Below are 25,591 nucleotides of genomic sequence, written 5' to 3' on the forward strand. Positions count from 1 at the left end.
TATTTTATTTTGATATCAGAGCAAGAGGGAAACATGCCCGATAGAAAGATCCTTCCACAACTTTCCAAAACCACAGAGGGTACATCTCGGTCCTGATCTTTGGGGAGGTTCTGTGACGTGACCAGCAATCGCTCACACAGTGGCCATGTGTACCAGGCAACACAAGCTGGCATCCGCTTCTCTGTCAGGGGTAATTAACTTCCTGAGGTGGGGGGGTGGGTGATCCTGCCTGCTTCTTCGGCTTGCATTGCCAGAGAGTTTGAAGGTTAAAGCTGAACTCTGGTGGATCTGGTGCTCAGCCCCCTCCCATCTTTCTGATTCAGTTGTGTCTCCTTTTTCGCATTCCTACTCCAGCATTTTATCAGGAACCGCTTCTGGGCTCCGCACCCTCTGCCAGGATGCAACAGTGGCACTGGCAAGCAGCTCCCTGCCAACACAGAAGACAGAAAACTAACAGCAGCACGACATGAACACTAGAATTACATCAAGCTGCGAAGTTTCTCTTTTATTAAAGTTAAACAACAACAACAAAAACCACACACACAGAACAATATGCAAAGAGAAGGCGGGTCCTCTGGCGCTCCGCCCCACGCCTTCAGTTTCGATTCCTGAAGGCAAGAGGCTGCCTCGTCGCCTGCCTCCTTGTCTCCCGAGGCAGAGAGGCAACGATGAGCGACCCGGTGGTGTGCAGCTTCCTCACCAAGACCCTGTGTGCCCAGGGCGGCCGGCTGGGGCTCACAGAGCTCCGGGAGCACATCGACCTGTCGGAGCAGCAGCTGATGGAGACGCTGCGGGCAGCGGGGCCCCGGCGGTTCCTGCTAACTGCAGATGACGGCCTCCCCACCGAGGTGCTGGCCGTGTCGGACGTGCGGGTCTGTGTCCTCAAGGAGTGCCCGGGCTGCGACCGCCTGCACCTCTGCAAGCTGCACCTCGGGGGCAAGTGCAACCTGGGTCCCAGGTGGGCACCCCTGGCTGGGGGGCGGCTGCGGGGCAGGGGGGCACCTCCGTCTGCTCTGTGGGTGTGTGGGTGTGTGGATGGGTGAAACGTTGTGCCAAGGGTGAGGGGCAAAGCAAAGTGGCCCCGAAAGATAGGTGCTGCTGGGGATGGGGCTTCGTTTCCTGCCCACAGCACCCCCTTTTCTGCCCTTCTTGGGGGATGCAAAGGGCAGGCCAAGCAGCCTTTCAGGGGATTTGTTTTCGTTCTTTTTCCTTCCCCGAGGCTAACCAAATCTGGTAGCTATTAGCTAAGTAAATAAACAAACAAAAAAGTCAGGAAAATGAAACACAAATGCAGAAATGAAAATGGAAAGCGGTACAATGAGAATGAGTTTGAAAGAAGAATTTCCTGTTGGAGACTTCTGTTGCAGCTCTTGGTCCTGGGATGTTATCACACTGGACTTCTGCCTCCACAAAGCAGTTCCTCACATGCTCAGATGGGAAGGAGATGGAGGGGAAAGGCCTGGTGTGTATCCAGATGGTACAAGTGAAATACTAGGATGCTAAAACTCTGTTACTCTTTGTTGCTTTGATGACTTGGAAAGATAAGGCTATGTAGGATTTGCAGTTAGAAATATCTTCAGGTGCACAGAGGCACCCCCACTGGAAGAACAGAAATATGCAATGATTTAAGGAAATCATGTCATGCTGGAGTGCTCGTGGGCAGCCTCCTGCCCTCTCAGTAGTGCTAAGAGTTTAAAATTGCCTTTGTGTGTATTAATAACTAACACAAGTAAGGATACACCTTTCAGGTGTAATTAGGGGATGAAGGATGTTGATTAAAATGAGGAGACAGAAAGAGTGCTACATGGTCCACATGGATCAAGACAGGTTAATTTTTAATTCATGGGATAGAATTAAGGCTTGCTTCCAGATCTTGCATCCTTTGTTGTTGGAAAGGAAAACATCTGTGCAAGTTACTGGGGTCTTCCTGTTCAGTGAATTACGACTTTTAGTCAGACTCAATTAGTTTTTAACTTGTGTCTGACCAGTATCTTTTCATTGCTTTTTTTTTTTTTTTCTAAATGTATTGCTAAACCACAGTTGATGACTCATCATAGCATTTCTGGATTGTTTCAACCTTTGACTTAGAAATGAATACTCAAATGATATAGATTGTTGTGTGGCTGTTGATGGCATCAAGTGGCCGCAGAACTTGGTATCCTTATAAGATTGTTTTTCAGGACAGTGGCATATTCCCGCCCCTCAGACCCTGCATTCTTATTTATTTGGTTACAAAGCAATGTGTCCTACAGTTGGGTGGTGAAATGTCTACATAAAATTGTGTAATGTAATTCAGCATGCCAGGTAAAATGTTATCACAATCTTCAGTAGTTAACTAGTGGCTAAAAGGAAAAAACAGAACAGGGGTTTGAGTCTGACAGGGTAACAGGTACTTATTGGTTGAACATGTATGGCCTTAAAGCTATATCAAATTATGTTTTTGAAGGGCAAGCTTTCATGAAACTATTTTACTGCATTAAATTATTGCATAGATATGCCTTATTTCTCCTCATACCTGATTTTGAAATATCTTTACAAATAAATGCAAAAAAATAGAATCTCCCTTTCTTTGTAATTCATGCTCACTATACATGTTTATATTGAGTTACTAAGTAGTACCAGCATTTCATTAGTGTCCTTTAAGCATTCCTTTATCCAAAACTCCAAGTTCATGAACTTCCATGGATGTTATGGTTTGTTGTTGTTATTTTAAAACTTCCCACCCAGCAGAGATAATATCGTGTTGTGTTCAGCTTCATTATCTCTTTGTTTTGGGCTCTCAGACTGTTGCATCTTTCCTTACATGCTATCCCTAGGACAACATTGTACATGCATGAAATCGAGCTCATTGCAACTTCTATCACTGATGATGTATATCCTCTAAAATTAGCATTCCCTCCAGCTGTTCAGGTTGTGTGACTTGACTTGCCTTTTACTGGAGAGGAAGAAAGTGTGGGGCAAACAGACTTGGCTTTGTGTCTGTGCTTTCTTACAAGCAGTCTGGCCACATTTATGTTAAAAATGGAAATAATAACAGTACTGTATTTCAGAGTGATTATTCTGCTTGCTTCATACTCTTGCTAATTTATTATCTGCATGTTCACAGAGGCTTTTGCCAAAGTTCCTTTATTTCCATGTTTTTTATCAAATTGTATGTTATCTAAGGCTCTTTAAACCAACTTGACTGAAAAAGTGAACACATGATATTTCTGTCTATTTTCTTGCAGAGCTTGTAGGTACTCTCATGACATCAGCAGCACTGAGAACAAAAAAGTCCTAAAGACCCATGAGTTGTCTGGCCTCAGTGAGGATGAGCTGCGAGTCCTGCTTCTCCAAAATGACCCTTTCTTCCTTCCTGATGTGAGTTGTTCTGATTTCTTAAGCTTTTGTTTATTAGGAATAGGAAAGGGTAAGAAAGAAGGTGGGGGTCTGATCTCAATTTCAAGCTCTGAAGTTATATAGTACCAGAAATATTAGGATTAGTCTGAATGAACTATGAATGGGAATGGCTGTCTGTGAAAGCACCTGAAGAGCAAGGGTTGTAGAAATGCCATGTACTGATAACTAAAAAAAAACAAACATGACAGCAATAAAACTGGTAAACACAGAGGAGCATCTTGTTTGCTTAAATAGCAGAAGGCCTGCACTTGGTTTAGGTTCTGTCACATATAACTTGTCAGCAGAAGAGCTACCCTCTGACAGCAGGAAACGTACAGCAAGCTTCCATCTGGCCTGTTCTGCATGCCATTCCTCTTCCTGTTAGCCCAACAGGATGCCTATAAAGTTACTCAAAACAAGCAAACAAAACATGTCAGCAACTTCATCAGAGATTTACAGATGGTGAAGTAAAATGGAGGTGAAAGATCACAGTTACCATACATGCATACAGGGTATAAAGGCCTAGCAAAAAAAACACTTTTGCTGGCTCTTAGCCAAGAGATAATGGAAACTGGGAAGCAAGCACCCCTTTCCTTGTCCAGCCTACATAGGCCTGCATGTTTTGATGTTCATGGGCATACAAGAGTGAGAAACATCTGTGAGAAAATGACCAACTGGCTGCAGTCAGTTTCATGTAAAATCTGTCCCTTCCAAAGTGCACTGAGGCTTATGTACATTACTTTCCTACAAAGCAGCCTGTGTTCAGTTTGTATGTAAGTAATTGCTTTTGTTAAGTTTGGCCGAACAATGCAATCTCTGGTTTTGTGTGCATGTGCATATGGGTAGTGCAATTTTCAGTTTTCAAAGTACTGTTTCAAAGCCAGGAGTATCCTATTCTGGCTACAGCTGTTCCTGATTAAGAAATTACTGGAGTGCTGCCTGCTGCTCTTGTCTTTTGGAAGTTATAGTCTCCACAGATCTGTTGGCATAAAAGTTCTATTGTTTTCTTATTCCCTGCTGTGACAGTGATGGACTTTGACAAAATAGAACATTTCTTTTTGTGTTTTAAAATATGTCGTGCTGGCAGATTCAAGGAGCATCATGGTGATGAGCAAGAAGGATTAATAATCTTCATCCAGCTCAGCTGCATTCTACAATCTAAATGTTTCTTGTTTAGTTACTCCCAGTAATGAGCAGATAGTATCAGCCATCATTGATTGATGTTACTCTTACACTCTTATCTGTAGATCTGTCCAGTCTCCACTTCTGGAGGGCATCATTAATTACCCCTAGTACAGCACTGTAACTCCTGTTACTGAGTAAAATAGCTCAATCAGTGGAAAACATTGACTTAGGCTATTCTAAAACCTGAGAGCTGAGGGGTATGAAAGCCTGCTTCACTTTTTTTGCTTAGAAATGCTAACTGCATGTTTGCCTGCTGACAAATGAAAACCCTCAAGCAAAATGAATCTTTTGTCTTCTGTGGACTGAACTTGGGAGCAGGGTAAGAAAAAGCAACAGTACCCCAGAATCAGGATTTTCTTATACTTTCCACTGCCTTCTCTCTGACTCTCATTTTTCCTTTTGCTGGCAAATGCAAGGAGCAGTGTGCTTTCTTGCTGCAGCTAAGTAGTGTGTTCTCAGTTTAATTGAGGCACAGCTTTGTTCTGGTTTTGTGGTTTATTACGATGATTGTTACAAAAAGACATCTTATGAGTCTGTTCTGATGCTGTGGGAACACGTGACAATACAGCATCAGACAGACATCTATGGTGGGGCCATGGCATGCTGTGCAGAATCCCCATCCATGGTGAGGTTCAACACCCTTGCTGTTCTTCACGCCTTTATAGTATTTAAAAAAACAAAAACAAAAACAACAACAACAACAACAAAAAAACACTATTGGTCTTTTATCCATACAGAACTGAATGTTTTGTATAGTACACCATGGTTCACCGAGCACATTATGCATTTATGCATCTCCATAGGAGCATAACAGTACATAAACAGTACATACAGGTTGTGTTGTTGAAGGCAGTCCATGTTAATGTTCACAGTATGCTCTCTTGTTGCTTGGCTGTCACTAGTGGTAACCTATGAGCCTCTTCAGCCAAGGCCTACAGATCTAAGCCAGTGAAGGAACTGGAGCATCTTTCCTCTGAGGAGAGGCTGAGGGAGCTAGGACTGTTCAGCCTAGAGGCTCAGAGGGGTCTGAGCAATGTGTACAAATGTCTATAAATACCTGAAGGGAGAGTGCAAAGTGGACAGAGCCAGGCCCTTCTCAGTGGTGCCCAGTGCCAGGGGACAAGAGGCAGTGCGCACAAACTGGCAGACAGGAGGTTCCCCCTGAACATCAGGAAACCTGTGCTGTGCAGGAGACCCCACAACCTCTGTGGACAACCTATGCCAGTGAACATCACCCACACAGTATAGAAGTGCTTCTTATCAGTTTTTCTGCCATAGAAGCTGAATGCCTGTAAATAACAAAGAAAAAAATCACTGAATCTACTGTGTGTCTCCATTTTGTGTCATATCTGTTCTCCCTGTTTATAGGTCTGCCAATTTTACAACAGAAAGGGTGGTGCCTGCAACCAGAAAAACAATTGCAGCAGGCTTCATATTTGCCGACACTATCTCAAAGGAAATTGTAAATTTTTTGTATGCAAGAGATCCCATAAGCTCTTGGATGAACACTCACTGAGAGTGTTGGAAACTGCAGGCATTGATGCAAAGATAGTTGCAAACTTCCAAATTATATACGATCACAAGCATGTGGAGTTCAACAAGGAACAGAACAAGGAGAAAAGTAAGTTGTAAGAAAAAATGGGTTTAAATAAGATTTTGAGATTGACAGTTGTAGAAGCTATTATTTCCTTACCTCACAGCTAAACCCCATCATCACCGTGTTTACTACTGTAAGCCAGTAAAAACTTCGATGAAAAAACAGGCAGATACAATGAGCGAAGAACAGAAGCTACCTTTAGAAACAACAGTGGGCTCCGGGGTGCATGTACCACCTTCAAAAGCTTCAAAAGGTAAATCTAAATAAATACCAATGTTTTTTCCTATTTCCCCTCTTACAATATGGACCTTTTTTTTTTTTTTTTTTTCTTTTTTTTTTTTTCTTTCCCCTTCTGCCGTTGATCTGCATTTGGGAATGGATTCGTGGCTAAGTCATGTAGGAGGGATAGCTGCCTTCCTATTGTGTGTGATATTGCTATCAATTGGCTGCTGATAGTTGTGACTAGCTGGAATTTTTAACTGTCACTGCTGATCTGTCAGCAGTGGAGTGCCCTGTAAAATGATCTGTGCTGAATGTAATCCTCAACACACAAATTGGGATGTTGCCAGCTAGCTGAGGTTCTATTACAGCACTGCTATTCATTCAGTCTTCTCATGCAGATCCCAGTAGCAACGAACCTCCTCAGAGCCAACTCCAGCTGCCAGCAGGTGCCAGAGGTAAAGATGAAGGTATGGATTTTTTCTACTCTCCAGTCCTGAGATCAGGGGTTCTCACCGGGATTTGGTTTCATACAGTCCTAGAGCTTCCTGTGGTAGTGGGAGAGCAGCTTATGAGTTTACCCTACCATATGCAGAAAGTGTCAGACAGCCTGCAGAGGAGTGTTGAGATTTCTGTCTGAGCACTGTGCAGCATAGCTATGTGTGTGTCCGGTCTGGGGAGCAATCGGGAACAGCTCTGCACCCATTGCTTCCTTCCTGGGAGGTAGAGAGAGTTGTGTGTCTGTGATCTTTTCCTTGTCCGCAAGGAATGGATACAGCTTTAGCAGTAGAGCGGTCATATTGATACACGCTCTAGTGTGTGAATAGGAACTCTTGCATCTCCTGCCCTCCTGGGCAGAAGGGCCTTGGCTTCAAAGGCCTAATTCAGAATACAGGGATAGTCAGATCCTGAAGTGCTTGGCTTGGCTATTACAGTCAACTCCTTGTTATATGTGGGATGAAATGCCAAATGCAGTATCTTTCTTGTGGGGTTGCGTTTTCACAGGGTAAATAAAGGACTGATGTTTACCTTCTTGTTAGGTAAAAAAGACGATTCCTCTGCGAACATTTTGAAGGACAAGAAGGAAGATAACACTGAAGAGATCTGCTTGTTCTATGTCTGGAAGTACTGCAAACATAATGGTAAGCCTTACAAGAAGTAATAGTATTTTGGAGAGCAGTGTCTGAAGAGGTACTGTCCACTTGATGGCTCTGACTAATGGAGGCACATGGCGTGTCAGCACCTCAGCATTGTCCATGGCCAGTTATACATTCTCACTGTTTCACTTTGTTTCCAAGTCAGTAATGAACTCTGTCAGAACTGCAAACATAATTAGAGGAAATTCAAGTGGATACATATAAACCCTCCCTCCTTTTGATGACATGTTTGCGGTCTGTTTCAGTTATGTTGACGAGGTCAGGTCTTGGGAATGATTTTGTAAAACCCTTTAACTGTTAGATGTTATACTTTCTGTAGCTATTAGATAAAATTAACAACTGGCCTTATGCTTTCCTCACTGATGGTTGATAATATGTCATCCTATATTCCTGTGGTGTCTTACGTACGTCTGATAATAGGCATATTCTTGCACCATTAAGTCCTTTAAAAAGTGATCTGTTACAATGACTTAAGAAAATACAGTACTTGTACTATGTAAGCTAAATGTGATTCTTGCTGTGGCCAATAATAGGGATCTGGGGAAAATATAAGTATAAGCAATTGTATTCAGAGAAAGTCCCAGAACAGTCTCCTAAGCCCTAAGTGATTTAGACTTCCTTGGATAAGAGGGATGTAGCATTAAATTTGTCTTCTGGTCAACTTGTCACTTTCTAAATTTCTACTCCCTTTCTGACTTCCTTGTCTTGGCAAAAGAGCAGTTAGCTAGGTCAGACTGTGTTCACTTTTTGCTTAGGAAGTGTGTAGTTAGTTGCTTGAAGATTCTTTGGTCTCAGATGTTTGTGTGTGTTTAACATCTCTGTAGTGGGTTTGTGTTCTTGTAAAGGTGTTCTCCCCTCAGAAGCTCCTTTTCTGACTCAAATGGGTAAATTACTCTTTCCCACTTTAGGGTTTGATAATGTCTCTTCTTCACCATTACTTGGAAGAGAGGCAATGCTTTAAAAATAAATGATACCTTTTATGGGTACTTTATGAACCATAGAAATGAAATCTAGCCCAGAGAGACCAAGTGTGTTTCTTTGTTTTGTTTTGTTTTGTTTTGTTTTGTTTTTCTACAGCATTTCAAGTTAATTTAAAGATGGTGCTTTCAAGACAGGGTATGTTCCACCCCTATAAACAGAAAGAAGTAAAAAAAAGAAAAAATAAGTGACTTATTCTGTTTTCGTAACCAGGGCTAGTTGTCATATGTTCTGTGGTCAGGAAAGTCAAGGGAAAGGAATGATAAAACTTTTTGGCCCTATCTCTGCAGCAGATACCCCAGCCTGGTATCATGTTTCTCAGACTCTCTCTGCTTCTTTAAGACCAGACTTGAGGGTGAAGGTTATGAGCTTTTTGACTTGCATGATGTGAATGGTGTGCCCAGGCTCAAAGCAGCTATACTGTGACCACCAAACAGTTAAACCCAACCACTGGAGAGTTAGTGTGTTTAGCCATACGATGCTTGGTTCAAAAGTTGTGAATAAGAGGTTTGGTCCGTACTCGGATGTGGAGTGCACATCAGCTACCCTAACAGGGAGGCATGGAGGTCGGACTGTGCCTGTATAGAGCAGCATGCATTCATGCAGAGACATTAAGGTCTGAACTCAAATGCACAGACCTAAAAAGTCTTCCCATTTCTGTGTAACACAGGTCCCACATACAAGGCAGCTGAAGTTGTTGCTTCCCATGTTCTGAGAAGCAAAGTAGCAATTCCGACAGTGCCTAACAGTCTTGTTAGTAGGACTGTGTGCTGCATGTTCCAGGATGAATGTAGTCTCTTGCAGCATATCCTGTGGAGTATTGCAGTCCTTTATGCTGCTTCATTCGTTGGGCTGGGCCTAAAGAAAACACTTTAACAGTCCATCTTGTTAACCAGGTCAGAAGCTCTAAGGGATTGAGGGAAAGAGAAGTAACTGTTTTGGAGTGCCTGTAAACTTGCCCCTTTAGAGCTGAGAAACGTGGTGATGTGATACATAAACACTTTTTTTTTTTTTTTTTGAATACATTTGGCAGGATGAGAGCTTGTGTTGCTTTCCTAGATAATACTAAATAAACACACACCACTGTTGTTTCAACACATTTCTAATTTCAGTGGTCTGTCTTTATTGCTCATACCAAAGCCCAGGAGGTAAAGCCAAAGAATGCAAACAGTGTTTGTTCCTTTTTTTTTTTTTTTTTCTTGTTTTACTTTCTGTGATTGCAGAACTCTTGACTAAATCTGATCTCATTATAGACAAATGCAGATCGATTCATTACCATTTGCCATATCGATGGCAAGTATTTAATGGGTTCACCTGGAATGACCTTTCCATGATGGAGGAAATTGAAAAGGCCTATTGTGACCCAAAAATGAACAGGTATGCTGATAGCTGGACTCGTTGCTTAAAGTGCTTGAGCCTATGAGGGAAAGCTCTTGATTTCTTCTTAGGGATGTCTGACTTCTATAACTTCTGATTAATGAGCTTCTCAGAGTCTGGGAGGAATGTACAAAGATGAGGGCTTTTTTTTTTTTTTTTTTCCTTACTAAAAAGAAAAGTAGAAGTGACTGCATGTAAATATCACCCCATTTTCATCTTCTAAAGTATAACATGTCAGTGTGTTGCATTTAAAACTCTCTGCAGAGTAATAAGTGTAAGCTGGAATTCAGTGCTTAGAGTGTTAGTATTTCAGGTAATAAATCAGAACTTAGTTAGTAAAAATAAGTTAGGTCTCTTAACAGTAGTTCAGAGCTGGTCTATATTATGAAATGCCCTTTCACTTTCCCAATGTATGCTAGGGTCATTAATTATTCCTTTAACTCCTTTCTGAATTCTACGCTGTAAGTCAGCTGCATTGGTAGGGGACCCCAAGTTTGCCCTTGATAAATTGACATTGTCATTTTGGCTCTTGCCTTTTAATCCAGAAAATTATTTTTGTTTGCTGCTTGACTAGGCTGCTGGGTGGTGCAAATCACAAGCAAGATTCCCAAGATGAGGCTGCCTCAAATTAATTTTTCAAGACTGCAAAGAGTAAAATTCCACGTAGCTCCAGGGAGTGGGATTTCTAAAACTCAAAGTTGTGATTGTGTTCTTTGTAACCACAGAAAAAGAACAAAGCTGATAAGCTGCAGGTATTTTTGGCCACGTCAGTAAAGTGCTTACCAGCTTTCATTTTTCTACCAAGAAAAATTTGCCGTGTGCATTTATTTACTGCAAAAATCTTTGCCTGTTGTGTGTGTAGCCCCAGACTGTCTGTGAAGCTGGCAGCATGTAATGTGGCTAGTGACTGAGATGATACTCTCTCTCTCACAGGCTATAGCTCACTTCTGAATGCTGGAAGCAGTTTTCAGAGCTGCTATGCATGCTGTGGAAAATACTCTTATTTCAGGCCTAATTAAGTTCAGACTGTCACATTATATTAAAGAAGATTGCAGCAGATTAAACATGGGATTAGATTATTAAAATATGTACTGTTTACTATAATAAATCTCTGAATTTGTCCTTACAGTATAGCAGATAAGAACATTAATTTCCAGACAATGACCTGCTCCTCTTCATTGCTTCGACGTCTCTCTACACCATCATCTGTCACACAACCCATGTTTGTATTGACTACAAAGTGGATTTGGTATTGGCAGAATGACCAAGGCCAGTGGGTTGAATATGGAGAACAGGCAAGTCAACATCCTGTACATCTTCCTCATCCTGTGCTTTGAATCACTCCTGAAGGAATGTGTGGAGCTTCTTCCCTCCACTTCCCTTTACACAAGCAAGGTTAATTGAGTAAATACTTTTGCTTGAATTTCAGTGTCAAATAAGGTAGGGAAGCTACAGATGTTCCTAACAGGTGTAGTAAAATGGTAACAGGTTGGAGGGGAAGGAACATGCCTCTTCTCCTTAGTGTGAGATTCAGTACAAGCAATTGTCTTTCCTTGTACCTGGATGATTTGTCAAATCTGCTTTCTTGACAAAGATCTTGATGGTGAGTGCAAGAAGACAAAATAGTCTTTTTTTTTTTTTTTTCCAGCTTATGTTGACTGTTTTTAATGATGCTTGTTGGTTTCTGCCACCAGATTCCGTTTTGGAGTTGTCCATGTGTTCTACATACCTGAGATACGTACCTTTTAATCAGGAAGTAGTCTTGCCTGTTTTAAGCATTGCTCTTTTGCCTCAGAAATGTAAAGATTGCTGTCTCAGGTCAAACATCACTTTTTTCCTTGTGTGGCCAAATCCTCTTTAATAGGAGAGTGATCTATCTGAAAAATTGCCATCTGATGCTACGGGGACAGATGGTTCTTTAGGGATCCTGGGCAGAATGAAGATGCTACTAAGTTGTAGTTATAATTGAAGCTTTATTATTCCACAGAATTTTGTAATTAATGTAGCACCAGGTTTTATGATCAGCATAGCACAGTATTTTATAATCAGCATATCTTATGGTTAATTAGTGTTTGTTCTAAGCATCTGAACCCCCTGCAGGCTGGGTCTGTCACAAATTAATTTGGACAAGCTAGAACTTAACAGGAATTAGGTTTTATTAACATTTTATGGTAGACCACAGAACTAGTTTGTGTGATATTTAGGGATTTAGTTAAAGATTTGAGAATGGCAAGGTTCACGTGAGACTTACTGCAAGGTATAGGAGTTTCTTAAACTTAGTTGCATGCTTTAAGGACATTTTCCATTTTGGTGCATTACTTATGCTTTTGTTTCATCGGCGTATTCAGCAGATGATCTTTGAATCTCAACAATCTGGCCTTTGGTGAATTACTCACTTCCCTCTTTTTTCAGCATATGCAGCAGAATATCTTAGAATCTAGAGGAGCCTGCCCTGAGAGGCATGCCAGCTCAAGGGGAGTTTTGGTTCATAGCCCACTGCGATCCTGAAGAGCTCAAGGGGCTCTTTGCTAATGACCAGTATTTATAGGATCACAAGATGATTGACTCTTAGTACTTTTACATCCTGGCTATGAGATAGACAAGGTAAATCTGGTATTTTCCACCAACCATGCCATTCTGGTATCTTCCAGAATGTCCATTTCTGGTACTTCATAGACTCAGCTATGATCCAGGCCATAAGGATTTGGAACACAATCAAGGAGTTTTGTACTCACCTGTTTGTACTCACCTGTTACACCTGTTGCCCATTGACAATAGAAGAATGATGTAACATTAGTTAATCTTGAACCACAGCTGAGTTTGGAGGAAGAACTACTCCACAAAAGGGTCAAATCCTAACACTTGGCATGTGATATAACAGTCACAATCTACACTTGGAATATTTGGATTATGAGTCACTCAGTCCTTGAAGGAAGCACAGTGGTGGAGGCAGCCCTGGCTGCTGGGGGATCACGGGTTTTGGCATCCAGCAGCAGCTCCAGTCCACGTCCCACTTAGGACCTGTAGCTGCTTGGCTTTACAGGCAGTGCTTCATGTGCTCTTACACTTCCCTGGGCTGTAGCAGGGTCACCACGTCCTGTTTGGCCAAGTGCCTGAGACCTTGGAGACTGACGGGGAGGGAAATAGTTGGCCTGATGCCCAGAGCCTTCAAGACCAGAAGGGAGGGAAGAAGTCAGCTTGGCACCCCAGGGCCTTCAAGGCTAGTGAGGAGGGAGAAAGGGGGGGCTGATATATGACAATCTCACTTACAAATAATGGCCGCTTACTCTACAAAATGGCATTAGTTATGATAACCATATTACCAAGGATCAGGAGTAGGGGGCACTGGTCAGAGAAATACAGGAAAATAAATAAGTAAGGCATCTCTCCTTCTTCTCAGGAAGATCAGTTTTCCCTACTTGGTTCACAGTGTAGCTGCACAAACAGTTTTCTTGGCTGAATGCAGAGTTGATCCAGGGACAGGGAAAGGTAGGCAGCGGAATATGATATATATAGTGGCTCTGGTAAAGTTGGGCCTTGATTTCAATCAGCAGCTTAGATAGAAAGCATCTCCATCAGCATACTCAGATGTTTTACATTGGTTTGTAAACTAGAGAACTATATTTGTTATAGAGATTTACATGGGATACTTGTATGTCCAGTATTATGTATCTCCACATATTTAGGAGTGTTTGGTACTCACAATAGGCCACGACAGTTCTGGCTGGATCCCTGTTCATCCTTCTCATTGCTTCCTCTTTCCTTCTACCCAAACTAGTTATCTAAGGTTTAGTCTTGACTATGTTTAATCATTACTCTTCTCTCTCTCTTGTTGTTTTTGTTTGTTTGTTTGTTTGTTTGTTCGTTCGCTTTTTTCCTAAAGGGAGAAGGTGATGTTGTGAACTCGCCATCTTCTGACATACTTGAGAATTTGTATCTGGCAGATCCAGATGCCACCGTACCTTTCCAGGCTGGCTTGTATGGTTACCAGCTCAATTTTAAAGGTACTCATTTTAAAGGTTCTCATTTACAGCTATGCAAGGTTTTACAGAAGTTAATTTGCAAACTATCCCAGCTTTTCAAGGCTATGCCTTACTTTACTAATGTTACCATATTTGCTCGCTGGAAATGAGGTGGTGACAGAAGTGATTCCTTACAGAAGTACCCTTCCCCCTTACTCCTTGATGCTCTCTAGACTCACATAGGAACAGAAATCAAAAGATCAAAGTCTTCACATAAAGTCACAGTAAACCTGCAGTAAAGTGAGATAATCTCCCTTTCTGTGCTGCTGGAGCAACTTTTGAAGAGCACGAATGACATATAGGAGCCAGTAATATAGGCACAGGCTGAATAAGAGTTACAGGGAAGGACAAAAAGCTTACATAAGCTTTGTGCAACTATTCTTCAGCAGATAACATTGACAATGAATATGCCATTTTTCATTAATGAATGATTATCATTAATTAATGACCCTATCAGCTATACTTATTCATTACATTTTTTCCTTTTCCTCTCTCTTTTTCCCTCTAGAAATGACCCAGACAAACATTTATTCTAAAACTCAAAGACGGGTCTGCAGGCGACCAAAGTTTGTGTCTTATGAAGAAGTGCAGAAGATAAAGCAAAGGTAAACGATGATCTTAAGTTGTTTCATATTTGAAAAGTATTTATAAGGCAAAATTGCTGCCAGTGTTGATAGTAATTGTGCAGAGAATTCAGCTGTTGCTAGAAGAAAACATATCCACTTGCTATACGATGAGCTGCCTGCTCAGTGCATTGCCTCGTTTCTGGGATATGTTACTCCAGGAACCACATCCACAGGATTGGTGATGGACAATCATGTCTTAAATTGGTACATGAAAGAGGGCTGTGACAACTGAATGGCAGCTTACAAAATGAGTGTTTCCCAATTTCTCTGTGGTTTATTTTGTTTATTTTTAAATGTAGGAATTGCCCAAAGGGGATGCTGCCAAATTGAATAGTCGGAGCAGGACTAGAAATGATAACACTTTCGCACTTTCTTTCCCTTTGTTAGCAGTCAGAGGGATTCTTCTATTCCAAATCAAGCCTGTCCTCCCCACTGGGATCCATTTGACTTGTCTGACTTAAAATACAAGGTATCTTATTTTTTATTTTATTTTTATTTTTTAACTACTCATTCTAATGATATTAAAAAGTAGTCTTTCTGGAAGAGAAACACAGACTATTGAAGTCCTACAGCATGCTAAAAAAAAAAAAAATGCTTCTTGGTATTACATTTGTCCTTTTATATACTGTTTCTGACCCTGATTAAGGAACAGTGCATCATGTTGAGCATAAGAGGTTTTACTCAATGACTGTTACAAAATCTTGTGTGATATTGATCAAATTATATTGGCACAGACATACTGATAGCTAAGGGAAGGACAGAAGTAATATATTTTCAGACTAAGAATTTCTTCTGGCTATTTTCAATTGACAAAGCGCTCCATTGCTATTTTCACTCCTTGTACTTGATTTTCCCTAGTGCTAATACATTGGGAAAGGCATGAGAACCAGAATTATCATGCCTCTTAGCTTCCATGGTCTGGTTTCTGTTACTCTGCTTTGTCCTGAATGTTTAATTTTACACTGACTGCCTTCTGTTGGATTGTGCCTTACTGAATGTAGTACTATTATCTGTCTGTGTGTGTGTATAGCAAATTCATCTAAACACAGTTCTGCTAAAAAAAAAATAGGTAACGTTTAAGTCAATTGCTTGGTACATTAGCTCCCTTCATATAGTTGTTTTTCACAATTTGTAGAAAAACAAACAGGCAAACGATAACAAAACCACTAACTTTTTCAGATTGTAAAAGTTTCAGGTGTCTAGCACCTGATGGTTGAACTAGTAAGAGTTTGTGTGGGAACCTAGCAGCCAGACCTTTTGAAGATTTGGACTTGTGATACTCTGAGCTCTGTCACAATAACAAAGACAGCTCATTGGCTCTTCCCTTGGCTTTTTAGCAACTTATCTGAGTAAGACTTGATTTTTAACATAGGCTTGATTTTTTTCAAAAGAATGACATGAAGACAGGTAGCTCAGTTCCTTATAGGTCTATGAGTTGTATGCACTTGGTGCTTCCCTTATTTATTCTGAAAATTTCAGTCTGAATTTTAGTTTAGTCCATTCAGTTTGATGTTTCTGGAGTCGCTGAAGTGAGTGTGAGAGGCTTTGGAATGTGACATGCAGATCCGTGGTATCTCTGGTGGAACTTGTGCGGATGAGTGAAATTAAAGATCATTTTGTTTCCTAGAGCTCAGTTTGCTTGCTGAGTTGTGACCTAAGAAAACTGTCTCTTAATTTACAAACTGAATGCCTTTCAAATGAAAGGAAAAGTTAATTCTGTATCTAAAAAATGACAGAGCCCACAGTACTTTTTGATACTAAAAATGAAAACCTGGGCTAGATTAAATAATTCTGTGGGGCCCTAAGCATGTTTTTTGCAGTAGGTAATATGGACTGGATGGGATTCTGCATGCATGTGGTGACCATCTGACAATTACGACCTGATGAATTCCCTTCTCTTCAGATACTGATAAATAATCCTGGCAAACATTGCAGCACTGGAAGTGACCCGTTATAAAAAGGAACACCTATGAGACAGGGAGAGAGTCTTTCTTGCTTAAAAAGAGCAGCTCTGTTTTGGTAAAATTGCTTGTTTTTTGAGTGTTGCAGTGTCTTAATCTGTAAATCATTTAGTCATAGTGCTATAGAAAGTAGAGTATATGAAAAGCATGTTAGATGTTGGTAACAAACACCAGTTGGAAAATTGGTGTGAATCTCTTTGTTGTCTATGTTTAACAGACAAAGTGAAGTTAGTAGCTGATAAACCTTTTAAAGGCGAAAAAGGAATTGATATTTTGTTTTCATATTGGGTTTTAAATTGTATCTTTAATGTAGGACTGAGAAGTGTGTGTAATGAAGGTGGTATGTTTTTATGTCAGAGGATTAGTCTTCATGTGGCAGCGATGTTTCAGAATCTCGACAATGTGTGCTGAAGACTGGTGTGCTGAAGACTGCTGTGCTGTATCAAGGATGAGAGCTGATGTGTCATAATGGGTTAGCAAATGGTTCTCCTTGCTAGGATTTTCCTTTTTAAGTTTGAAGATGAAAAGAGATAAAGAAAAGAGATAAATTTTTGTTATTGCTAAGCACCAACCTGCTACAGCAAGGTGGTGTTACCTTTCGTTAGTAGGGGTTGTGTCTTTGGGGAAATAAAGACTATCCCAAAAGAGAGTTTATGCAAAGTAGAACTGTCTTTGATGTGATTGGAAGCCATCACATCATAAAATAATTGAAGTACCCATCTTACATCTTTAGGCATTCTGTTGTACCTGACATTCTGTTGTACCTAGAAAGTTTACACTTCCTTAGCAAAAGATTGAACATAGCAAATGCGTATTTTATAGTCCAAGTAAGAATTGTTTATGTATCAATAAAAGATGTAGTATTAAAATATGTTGACGTAATTTTCATCTTGTAGGTGACAGTAAGCTGCGGTGTCATAAAGCATGCAGATAATAAATACTAGCTGATCCAAATTGTTTTGTGTTGCATTGTGAAGAGGCTTTGCAAAATATTCTTGTATTAGGGCATAGGAAATGTTCTTCAACTGTGTAAAAACTTTTTAATAAATACAAAGAAGTAATTCTTCCTTGTGCAGCTGACTTTATTCTTGATCCTTATAAGACTCTCATAAAATAAACCTCTTCTTCAGTAAGTATTTAATGCATGGGTTAGACATGATATCTAGAAAAACACTCATTTATTTATATGCACCTGTAAAATTTAATCCCTGTTTTATCTCCTCTACAAACTTACCCTTCTAAAATGTGCATCTTTCAACTGATAGGCTGAAGTATTGATTTAATATTACCTCCCTGAATGACCACAGCTTTCCTTCTTAAAACACACCTTTGGTAGGTGGGCTGCTGGGTCTCTACTGCATGACTGCATGTCTACTGCATGACATCAGTCTGCCAGCATTAGGCATTTTCATCCTAGTTTACAGAATATAAGTGCCCATTCTAGAAGATCAGAGAAAATTGGGAAAATTATTCATGATGTAAGCGGAAGAGCACAAATCGTGTTTAAATTGTTTTACATTAACTTTTCTCTGGGAAAAATGTGCATTTCTTCATGGATTTTTAAACACAAAGTATGGATTAATAGACTTTGTTTTCTTTAGGAAAGGAAGAAATATATATGTTTACGTGAGTATTTAGTGTAACATTCCTATTAGAATCTTAATTGCTCTCATGTTTAGAAATGTGGCTTTTTTTTTCTTTTTTTCCTTAAATCTATATTTAAATGCAACTTTCCAAGTGTTAGCTTTGGAAAGCTAAGGGGGTTTGATGCTTGGAGACTGCATGTGCGTTACAAATGGTAATTGTTATCTAATACTTTTGTTCTTAATCACCTTTGTTCATAAAACAAATATCTGAAATTATCAGTCAAGTTTGCTTTTTGAGATTACACTTTCATTGCGATTTATAGCGACCAGTGTCAACACTTACTTGGAGATGATAAAAATTTAATTGACCTCTTCTTCACTGTCATTGTCCTTCCTGAAGAGAGGTGAGGTGTCCTCGCAGAGCAGGAGTGACATACTGATTTATATATTTATTGTTTGTCCTATTTATTCACAACAATCTAAATCATTAAATCAACTTAATGAGGGCCATTAAGTTAAAAGAGGGCCATTCTGAGTGTTTGTCTGCTGTAATCAGGCTTCTCTGTGTTATGAGCTAACTGAAGCCTCATGCTTTCTGCTTTGGTTTATATTTTATAGGCAGTGGAGATCAGTAACACATCCTCTGAATACAAAGAAATAAAGAAGCAGTTTGAGCAGACTATGAAAACCTACAACATCGTTAGAGTACAAAGGATTCAGAATCCATCACTCTGGAAAGTATTTCAGTGGTTAGTATTTGTTTTGTCATCCTTAAGGGCAGGGGGTCTGCAAGAACTGGTGTCCTAAATCTACTTCCTATGAAGTGAAAGAGGTTGCCACCTGTGCTTTAACTTGACTGGTATTTCCTTTTTAGGGACAGACTGAGGAGTGAAATTAAGTGATTAAGTCCTATCAGTCTAAGATGGACCAAAGAAAGCCATATTCCCAGGGAGAGCTTTCCTTTGCATGACTCCTTCGAAGGTGAAGGAGGGGGTGACAGAAAGACATGAATGACACAAAACTGTGATGAGGATATCAACAGTAGCGTGGAATAGCATATTGTCAGAGGGGTTGAGCAGAAACTGCCTATTGCACAAATGTTTATCTATTATAGTATACAAAGTACTTGTTAAAAACACTTGTTTGTGCCAAAGAGGCAGTGGGAACAAACTGGCAGACAGGAGGTTCCCTCTGAACATCAGGAACCCCTCTGTGGGTGATGCAGCACTGGCACAGCTTGCCCAGGGAAGTGGTGGAGTATCCTCAGACACAGACACAGAATTATCTAGGTTGGAAGAGACCTCCAAGATCACCCAGTCCAACCTCTGACCTAACACTGAAAAGTCTTCCATTAAACCATATCACTAAGCTCTACATCTAAACGCCTTTTAAAGACCTCCAGGGATGCTGACTCAACCACTTCCCTGGGCAGCCCATTCCAATGCCTATCAACCCTTTCAGTAAAGAAGTTCTTCCTAATATCCAACCTAAACCTAACCCTGGCACAATTTTAGCATGTTCTTCCTCGTCCTGTCACTGGGCACATGGGAGAATAGACCAACCCCCACCTCTCTACAGCCTTCTTTAAGGTACCTCTAGAGAGAGATAAGGTCGCCCCTGAGCCTCCTCTTCTCCAGGCTGAGCAAGCCCAGCTCCTTCAGCCGCTCCTCATAGGACTTGTTCTCCAGACCCCTCACCAGCTTCGTTGTCCTTCTCTGGACTTGCTCGAGCACCTCCATGTCCTTCTTGTAGCGAGGGGCCCAAAACTGAACACAGTACTCGAGGTGCGGCCTCACCAGAGCCGAGTACAGGGGGACAATCACCTCCCTAGACCTGCTGGCCACACTGTTTCTGATACAAGCCAGGATGCCGTTGGCCTTCTTGGCCACCTGAGCACACTGCTGGCTCATATTCAGCCGACTGTCCACCATCACTCCCAGGTCCTTCTCTGCCTGGCAGCTCTCCAACCACTCATCTCCCAGCCTGTAGCTCTGCTTGGGGTTGTTGCGCCCCAGGTGCAGGACCCGGCACTTGGCCTTGTTGAACTTCATGCAGTTGACCTCAGCCCATCGGTGCAGCCTATCCAGATCCTCCTGCAGAGCCTTCCTACCCTCGAGCAGATCGACACACGCACCTAGCTTGGTGTCATCTGCAAACTTACTAAGGGTGCACTCAGTGCCGTCATCCAGATCATTGATGAAGATGTTAAAGAGGACCGGCCCCAGCACCAAGCCCTGGGGGACGCCACTAGTGACTGGCCTCCAGCTGAACTTGATTCCATTCACCACGACTCTTTGGGCCCGGCTATCCAGCCAGTTTCTAACCCAACAAAGCGTGCGCCAGTCCAAGCCAAGAGCAGCCAGTTTCTTGAGGAGAATGCTGTGGGAGACGGTGTCAAATGCCTTGCTGAAGTCAAGGTAGACCACATCCACAGCCTTTCCCTCGTCCACCCAGCGCGTCACTTTGTCATAGAAGGAGATCAGGTTCGTCAAGCAGGACCTGCCTTTCATAAACCCATGCTGACTGGGCCTGATCACCTGCTTGCCCTGCAAGTGCCGCAAGTTGACTCTCAAGAGGATCTGCTCCATGAGCTTCCCTGGTACTGAGGTCAAACTGACCGGCCTGTAGTTCCCCGGGTCTGCCCTCCGGCCCTTCTTGTAGATGGGCGTCACATTTCATTACCATTCCAGATGGTATTGAAGAAGAAAAATACTTCTCAAATAATTACTTTGACCTGTAAAGTAATTGAACCCTGGAAGTTATTGTGTAGTAATTCAATAAAACACTTCTATCTAGCAAAACTTAGGCACCTGGAAACATGTAATTTTGTCTACCTTTTATCCTTCTCCAATGAGGTATTTAAACTAACCAGGCAGAGTTTGACACAGTTATAAAGTTCTCTATCAACGAATTGTAGTCCATTGTTCTTATCACTTTACTAAGGCAGTTCCAAAGTTGGAAGTATTCTCCCCTCTACCTTGGTCTGCTAACTTTGTAGCTGATAACTTCCTGAAGAATGTTACTTTGTTGTCCACTTCAGCAGCTTCTGAAAATCTGTGGGAGGTCATGATGCTGTGCAGTAGTGATGGGAGATACTAGTTAAGTCTCCCATTGTCATTTCCTCTTTTGGTACTACTGCTCATAGCTCGCTGTCTGATGCTGGCCTTAAATTAATAGGGTCTTCAGTGGTGAAGGAATGGTCAGTTTATCTCTTTTTGGCCCTTGTCTCCTCAGCAGAATTGCAGGGGCAGGATCTCAGGGTGGTGGAGGGTTATGATGGAAGATGTGATACAGGGAATGTCAGGTGCATGCAGAAAACTTGTCTCAGCACAGCCCTGTCCTCTTGCAGGGTGATTGGCCCCATGTGCATGGCAGTTTCAGTCTACTGGAGGAGCAAAGAACAAGCCGCCTCTAGGCTTTATGCTGGAGCATGGATTAGTACAACCTCCACTCTGCAGCATTTGTGTGTGCATGTGGGAAGGGACAGGAGACATTGAAGCAGAACTAGTATGACCCTGCACAGGAGCAAAAGCAGTGGGGACTGCAGTAGTGTCAATGCTTGCTTAATTCTGGCTTTTGCCAATGGATTGATCTAGAATTGCTGGGCACTGGTATCTGTAGATCATTCATCTTGCAATTTTTCATCATGCTGCTAGTCTGTCTCATCTTCCAAGCCGAGAGAGGAGAAAGCAGACAGGAAATCTATCCAGCTAATATTTACATGTACACCCTGTACTTTTTATTATTTTTTTAAACCCTTTCTCTGTTTTCTTCCATGGCTCATGCTGTCCCATACTGCCTTTTTCTGTTAGGAAAAAGGAGCAAATGAAGAAGGAAGCTGGAAAGAAGGAAGTAAACGAAAGGCTCCTGTTCCATGGAACCAAGGATGCCCGCCTGGAAGATATCTGCATAAACAACTTTGACTGGAGAACTTGTGGAAGCAATGGAGCCAACTATGGAAAGGGTATGTAGGAAATGACTGAGTGTCAGACCTCAGAACCCCCTGATTTTGAAGTCTTTAAAGATGAAGACACACCCCCCAAAATAAATAAATAAATAAATAAATAAATAAATAAATAAGGTAGGAATTGGTGTTAGCATCTTCCTTCTCTCTGGGGAGGACAAGAATTTGCTTTGTGCAGCGGTACGCTTTTTCACAAGGTGTTGAGGGACTTCGAAAAAGCCCCTGTAGCTGGAGGTGGGATCTTCTAAACATTCAAGGTCATGATTTAGACTTGCCAGAGAAATAGCTGCTACTCATGGCAGGGAACAAGAAGGTGTGTATTCCCTCAGTATGATCATGGAAGTCTTTCTGTTTTCTTGTCTATCCCTCTAATAGCAACACACATACCTGTAGTGTTTTTATGCTGTGTTTGGTTTTTCTTTATAATTATTCCTATAATAGCAAATTCCAAATAGAAGTTCTGAGGTGAAACACTTTCTCTTGTAAAATAAATAAGTAAATGAATCTACAGTATTGTGTAAACTGAGTAAGAGGAGACCTGAAAGTTGGGTCAAATGCCTCCTGAAAAAGGATGAGATGTTCTGTTTTCACCGTCATTTTATACACATCCCTTATAACCATGTTTTTTTACCTTTTTCTAGGAAGTTACTTTGCTAGAGATGCTTCATATTCCCATGAGTACTGTCAGTCTGCAGTGAAAGCAAACGTCATGTTCATGGCTCGTGTATTGGTTGGAGATTATGTTCGAGGCAGGGAAGACTACGTTCGCCCCCCACCAAAGTCTGTTGATGGGCTTTGTTTTTATGACAGTTGTGTGGACAACAAGTTAAATCCCTCCATTTTTGTTATCTTTGAAAAAAATCAAATTTACCCAGAGTATCTGATAGAATATAAGGAGGCAGGAAAAAAATGTATTATATCTTAAAGTGATCAGAGCTGTTTGTAGCCCTTGTGTTATCTTCAAAATTGCAGGTGTTCTCATATTTCTTTTTAATACAACATTTTTGAATGTTAATCCAAAGAATTTTTGTGTTGAGGAGGGCTGGCAAAACAGATGTTGTATCTGTTGAGACTAATTTCCTTGTCTTCTCCCTTTTCTCTCCCAAATGAAGCATAGATATTTGGATAACCATAGCAGAAAAATCAGAATCATGGGACAGGAAATTGAATGCTACAACTTCTGTAGATAAATAATCATAAACACATTTTCTTGGAAATACAGAGGATTTCTCTTTATAAAAAGGTTTGGTTAAGAGAACAATTAATGGTATGGTAGCTTTTAAGCTCTGTTTTTTAGCAGTTCTCAAGATTCTAACAGCATTTTGCAATGCTGAAGGCTTTGTAGAGACTTGAAAATTCTTTTCAGTGCAGAAGATGACTGTACTCAATCCTCTTGTCTATCACGAATCTAAACAAGTCAGTGTATAGAAGAATGACTTGACTTAGTTTTCGAAGTGCTGTTTATTAATACCAGTACTAGTTTGAAGTTTAAAATGGTAAAACAAAGAATGAAAAGTTTAGTTTAACTTCATGGTGTAAATTCTCAATTGGAGAAGTTTTGTCTGTACAATGGCAGCTGCTGTTTTGATCAGGAAACTGCTGGATCAAATTCTTTTTGCAGATTTGTAGTAACTTGCTCTGTGACCTATACAGAAATATATCAGAAATGAAACTATGAAAGTCACAATTTGTGAATAAGATAAACTAAAATTTGGTGGTTTGGCTGCAGCTAATGGTTGTACATACATAAAGGCTGTGCGACAGTCAGCTAGGCTTTCAAGAGAATGTGGCCATGTACTTTCTCACTGTGAACACTTGCTTAGCAAATGCTGTAGGACCAGAGAAACATCTTAAGAAACGTTGATCTTTTCAGTCCTACTTGTGTAAGTTAATTTTCGTTTTTCCCAAAATAAAAAATAACTGGAAGAGACCAGTTATTTTACCTCGATGCCAGTGGTAGAACTACTGGTATTTCGTATATGTGTTTTGTTGCACACAGTGCATTCATTTGAGAATTCACTGTCAAGTGTAGTTCCTCTTACTACTTCAAGCATGGTGATCCTGGATACTGATTACTTTGGTCCATTTTTTGGTAATTTTCTTTTTCGTATTTGTCAGTGAGGTACAACCATACTAACAGTGGTTAAACCCTTTTAATTAAGTTAGATGTTTTTTCTCATCCCAAAAGGATAATGTCATATAGAGATTCTACTGAATTTTACTAATGAATTCATAAGTAAATTAAAGACCTTCTGTAGAAAGATATCTTATTCTGGCAGTGCAGCTATTGACAGAGAAAGTGTTGCTGAGGCTAAAGAAAGACTAATGGTTAATTTAAGATAAGCTTTACAATAACACAAATAGCTTCCTAGTAATTTGCATCTTGAACATAAGTCTGTCAATCCTGTGTACTACTAAAATTCTCAAAGTTACCCAGAGAATGGGAAAATATATAAAACTAGTATATCTTATTAGAATGACTGTTTTAGAACTAAATGAAAACAAATGCACCAAATGGGAAAGTTTTACCTATATTCAAATTTCCTCACTTTTGGTTTGCCTGTAGAATTCCTAAATCACTGGGTTTTGGCATGTTTGCAAATAAAATGTGTTTTCAGTCACTTTTCAGCTTGTTAGTGTGCAGTTTGTCTCTATGTGTAAAAGGATGGCAAAACTCAACACATCTAGTAAACTAGCTACTTAATACATATGCTTACTGTCTTCCTTTCATCCATGTTTCTAAACTGGACAACTGTGTGGATGTAGTTTTGCATTTTAGTGTAGATGCTCAGCACCAAGAAGCCACTTGCTCACTCTCCCCAGGTAGGATGGGGGAGAGAATTGGAAAGGTAGAAGTTCAAGAACTCATGGGCTGAGATAAGGACAATTTACTAGGTAAAGCAAAAACTGCATGCAAAGCAAAGCAAAATTCTCTACTTCCCACTGGCGAGCAAGAGTTCAGCCACTTCCAGGGAAGCAGGGCTCATCACACAGAGCAGTTCCTTGGGAAGAGAAACACCATCACCCCAAACATCCCCCCCTTCCTCCTTGTCTATCCCAGTTTTAGTTGCTGAGCATGATGCCATATGTTATGGAATATTTTTTGTTCAGACTGGGTCACCTCTCCTGGCTGTGCGCCCTCCCAGTTCCTGGTGCACACCCAGCCTCCTTGCTGGCAGGGCAGCATGAGAAGTTGAAAAGTCATTGGCTCTTTAAAAACAATTAAAAACATCGGTGTGTTATCACCACTGTTTTCATTAAAAAAAATCCTAAACATAGCATCGTGCAAGCATCTGCAAAGAAAATTAACTCTATCCTAGCCCAAACCACAATAACTGAGTATATTTATGTAAATTAACTTTGTAGCTAAGATGTCCTTGATATTAAGTACTATGGTGGTTTGGTTAGACTCCATGCAATTAACAGCTGCTATGAGCAGCTGTTTAAAGTAAAAACAAAAACAAACGAACAAACAAAAAACAACCAATAAGGCAAAATAGTAGCAGAACTGATTTTAAAATGTGGGGAAAATGTTCAGGTA

At 40.8% G+C, this 25,591-nt stretch overlaps 1 protein-coding gene across 5 annotated transcripts; it reads left to right on the plus strand.

Moving 5' to 3' along the window:
* The first annotated feature begins 580 nt into the window (after positions 1-580).
* On the plus strand, positions 581-24,756 carry LOC101795565 (protein mono-ADP-ribosyltransferase PARP12). Of its 5 annotated transcripts, none has more exons than XM_038185138.2 (14): positions 581-958; positions 3,228-3,360; positions 5,932-6,184; positions 6,264-6,413; positions 6,781-6,849; positions 7,429-7,521; positions 9,768-9,891; positions 11,021-11,186; positions 13,775-13,895; positions 14,422-14,518; positions 14,927-15,008; positions 18,705-18,835; positions 21,899-22,050; positions 22,692-24,756. In XM_038185138.2, the coding sequence occupies exons 1-14, from the start codon at positions 669-671 to the stop codon at positions 22,973-22,975; spliced, it is 2,145 nt and encodes a 714-aa protein (XP_038041066.1). In that variant the 5' UTR covers positions 581-668; the 3' UTR covers positions 22,976-24,756. The 5 variants fall into 5 exon arrangements, with proteins under 5 accessions (XP_038041066.1, XP_027309923.2, XP_071897127.1 ...); XM_072041026.1 differs by having other exon boundaries at positions 582-958; positions 7,420-7,521; positions 11,021-11,190; positions 13,779-13,895; XM_027454039.3 differs by having other exon boundaries at positions 582-958; positions 7,420-7,521.
* The last annotated feature ends 835 nt before the right edge of the window (positions 24,757-25,591 follow it).

Source organism: Anas platyrhynchos, chromosome 1 (genome assembly GCF_047663525.1).
Source record: "Anas platyrhynchos isolate ZD024472 breed Pekin duck chromosome 1, IASCAAS_PekinDuck_T2T, whole genome shotgun sequence".
Lineage (NCBI taxonomy): Eukaryota > Metazoa > Chordata > Aves > Anseriformes > Anatidae > Anas > Anas platyrhynchos.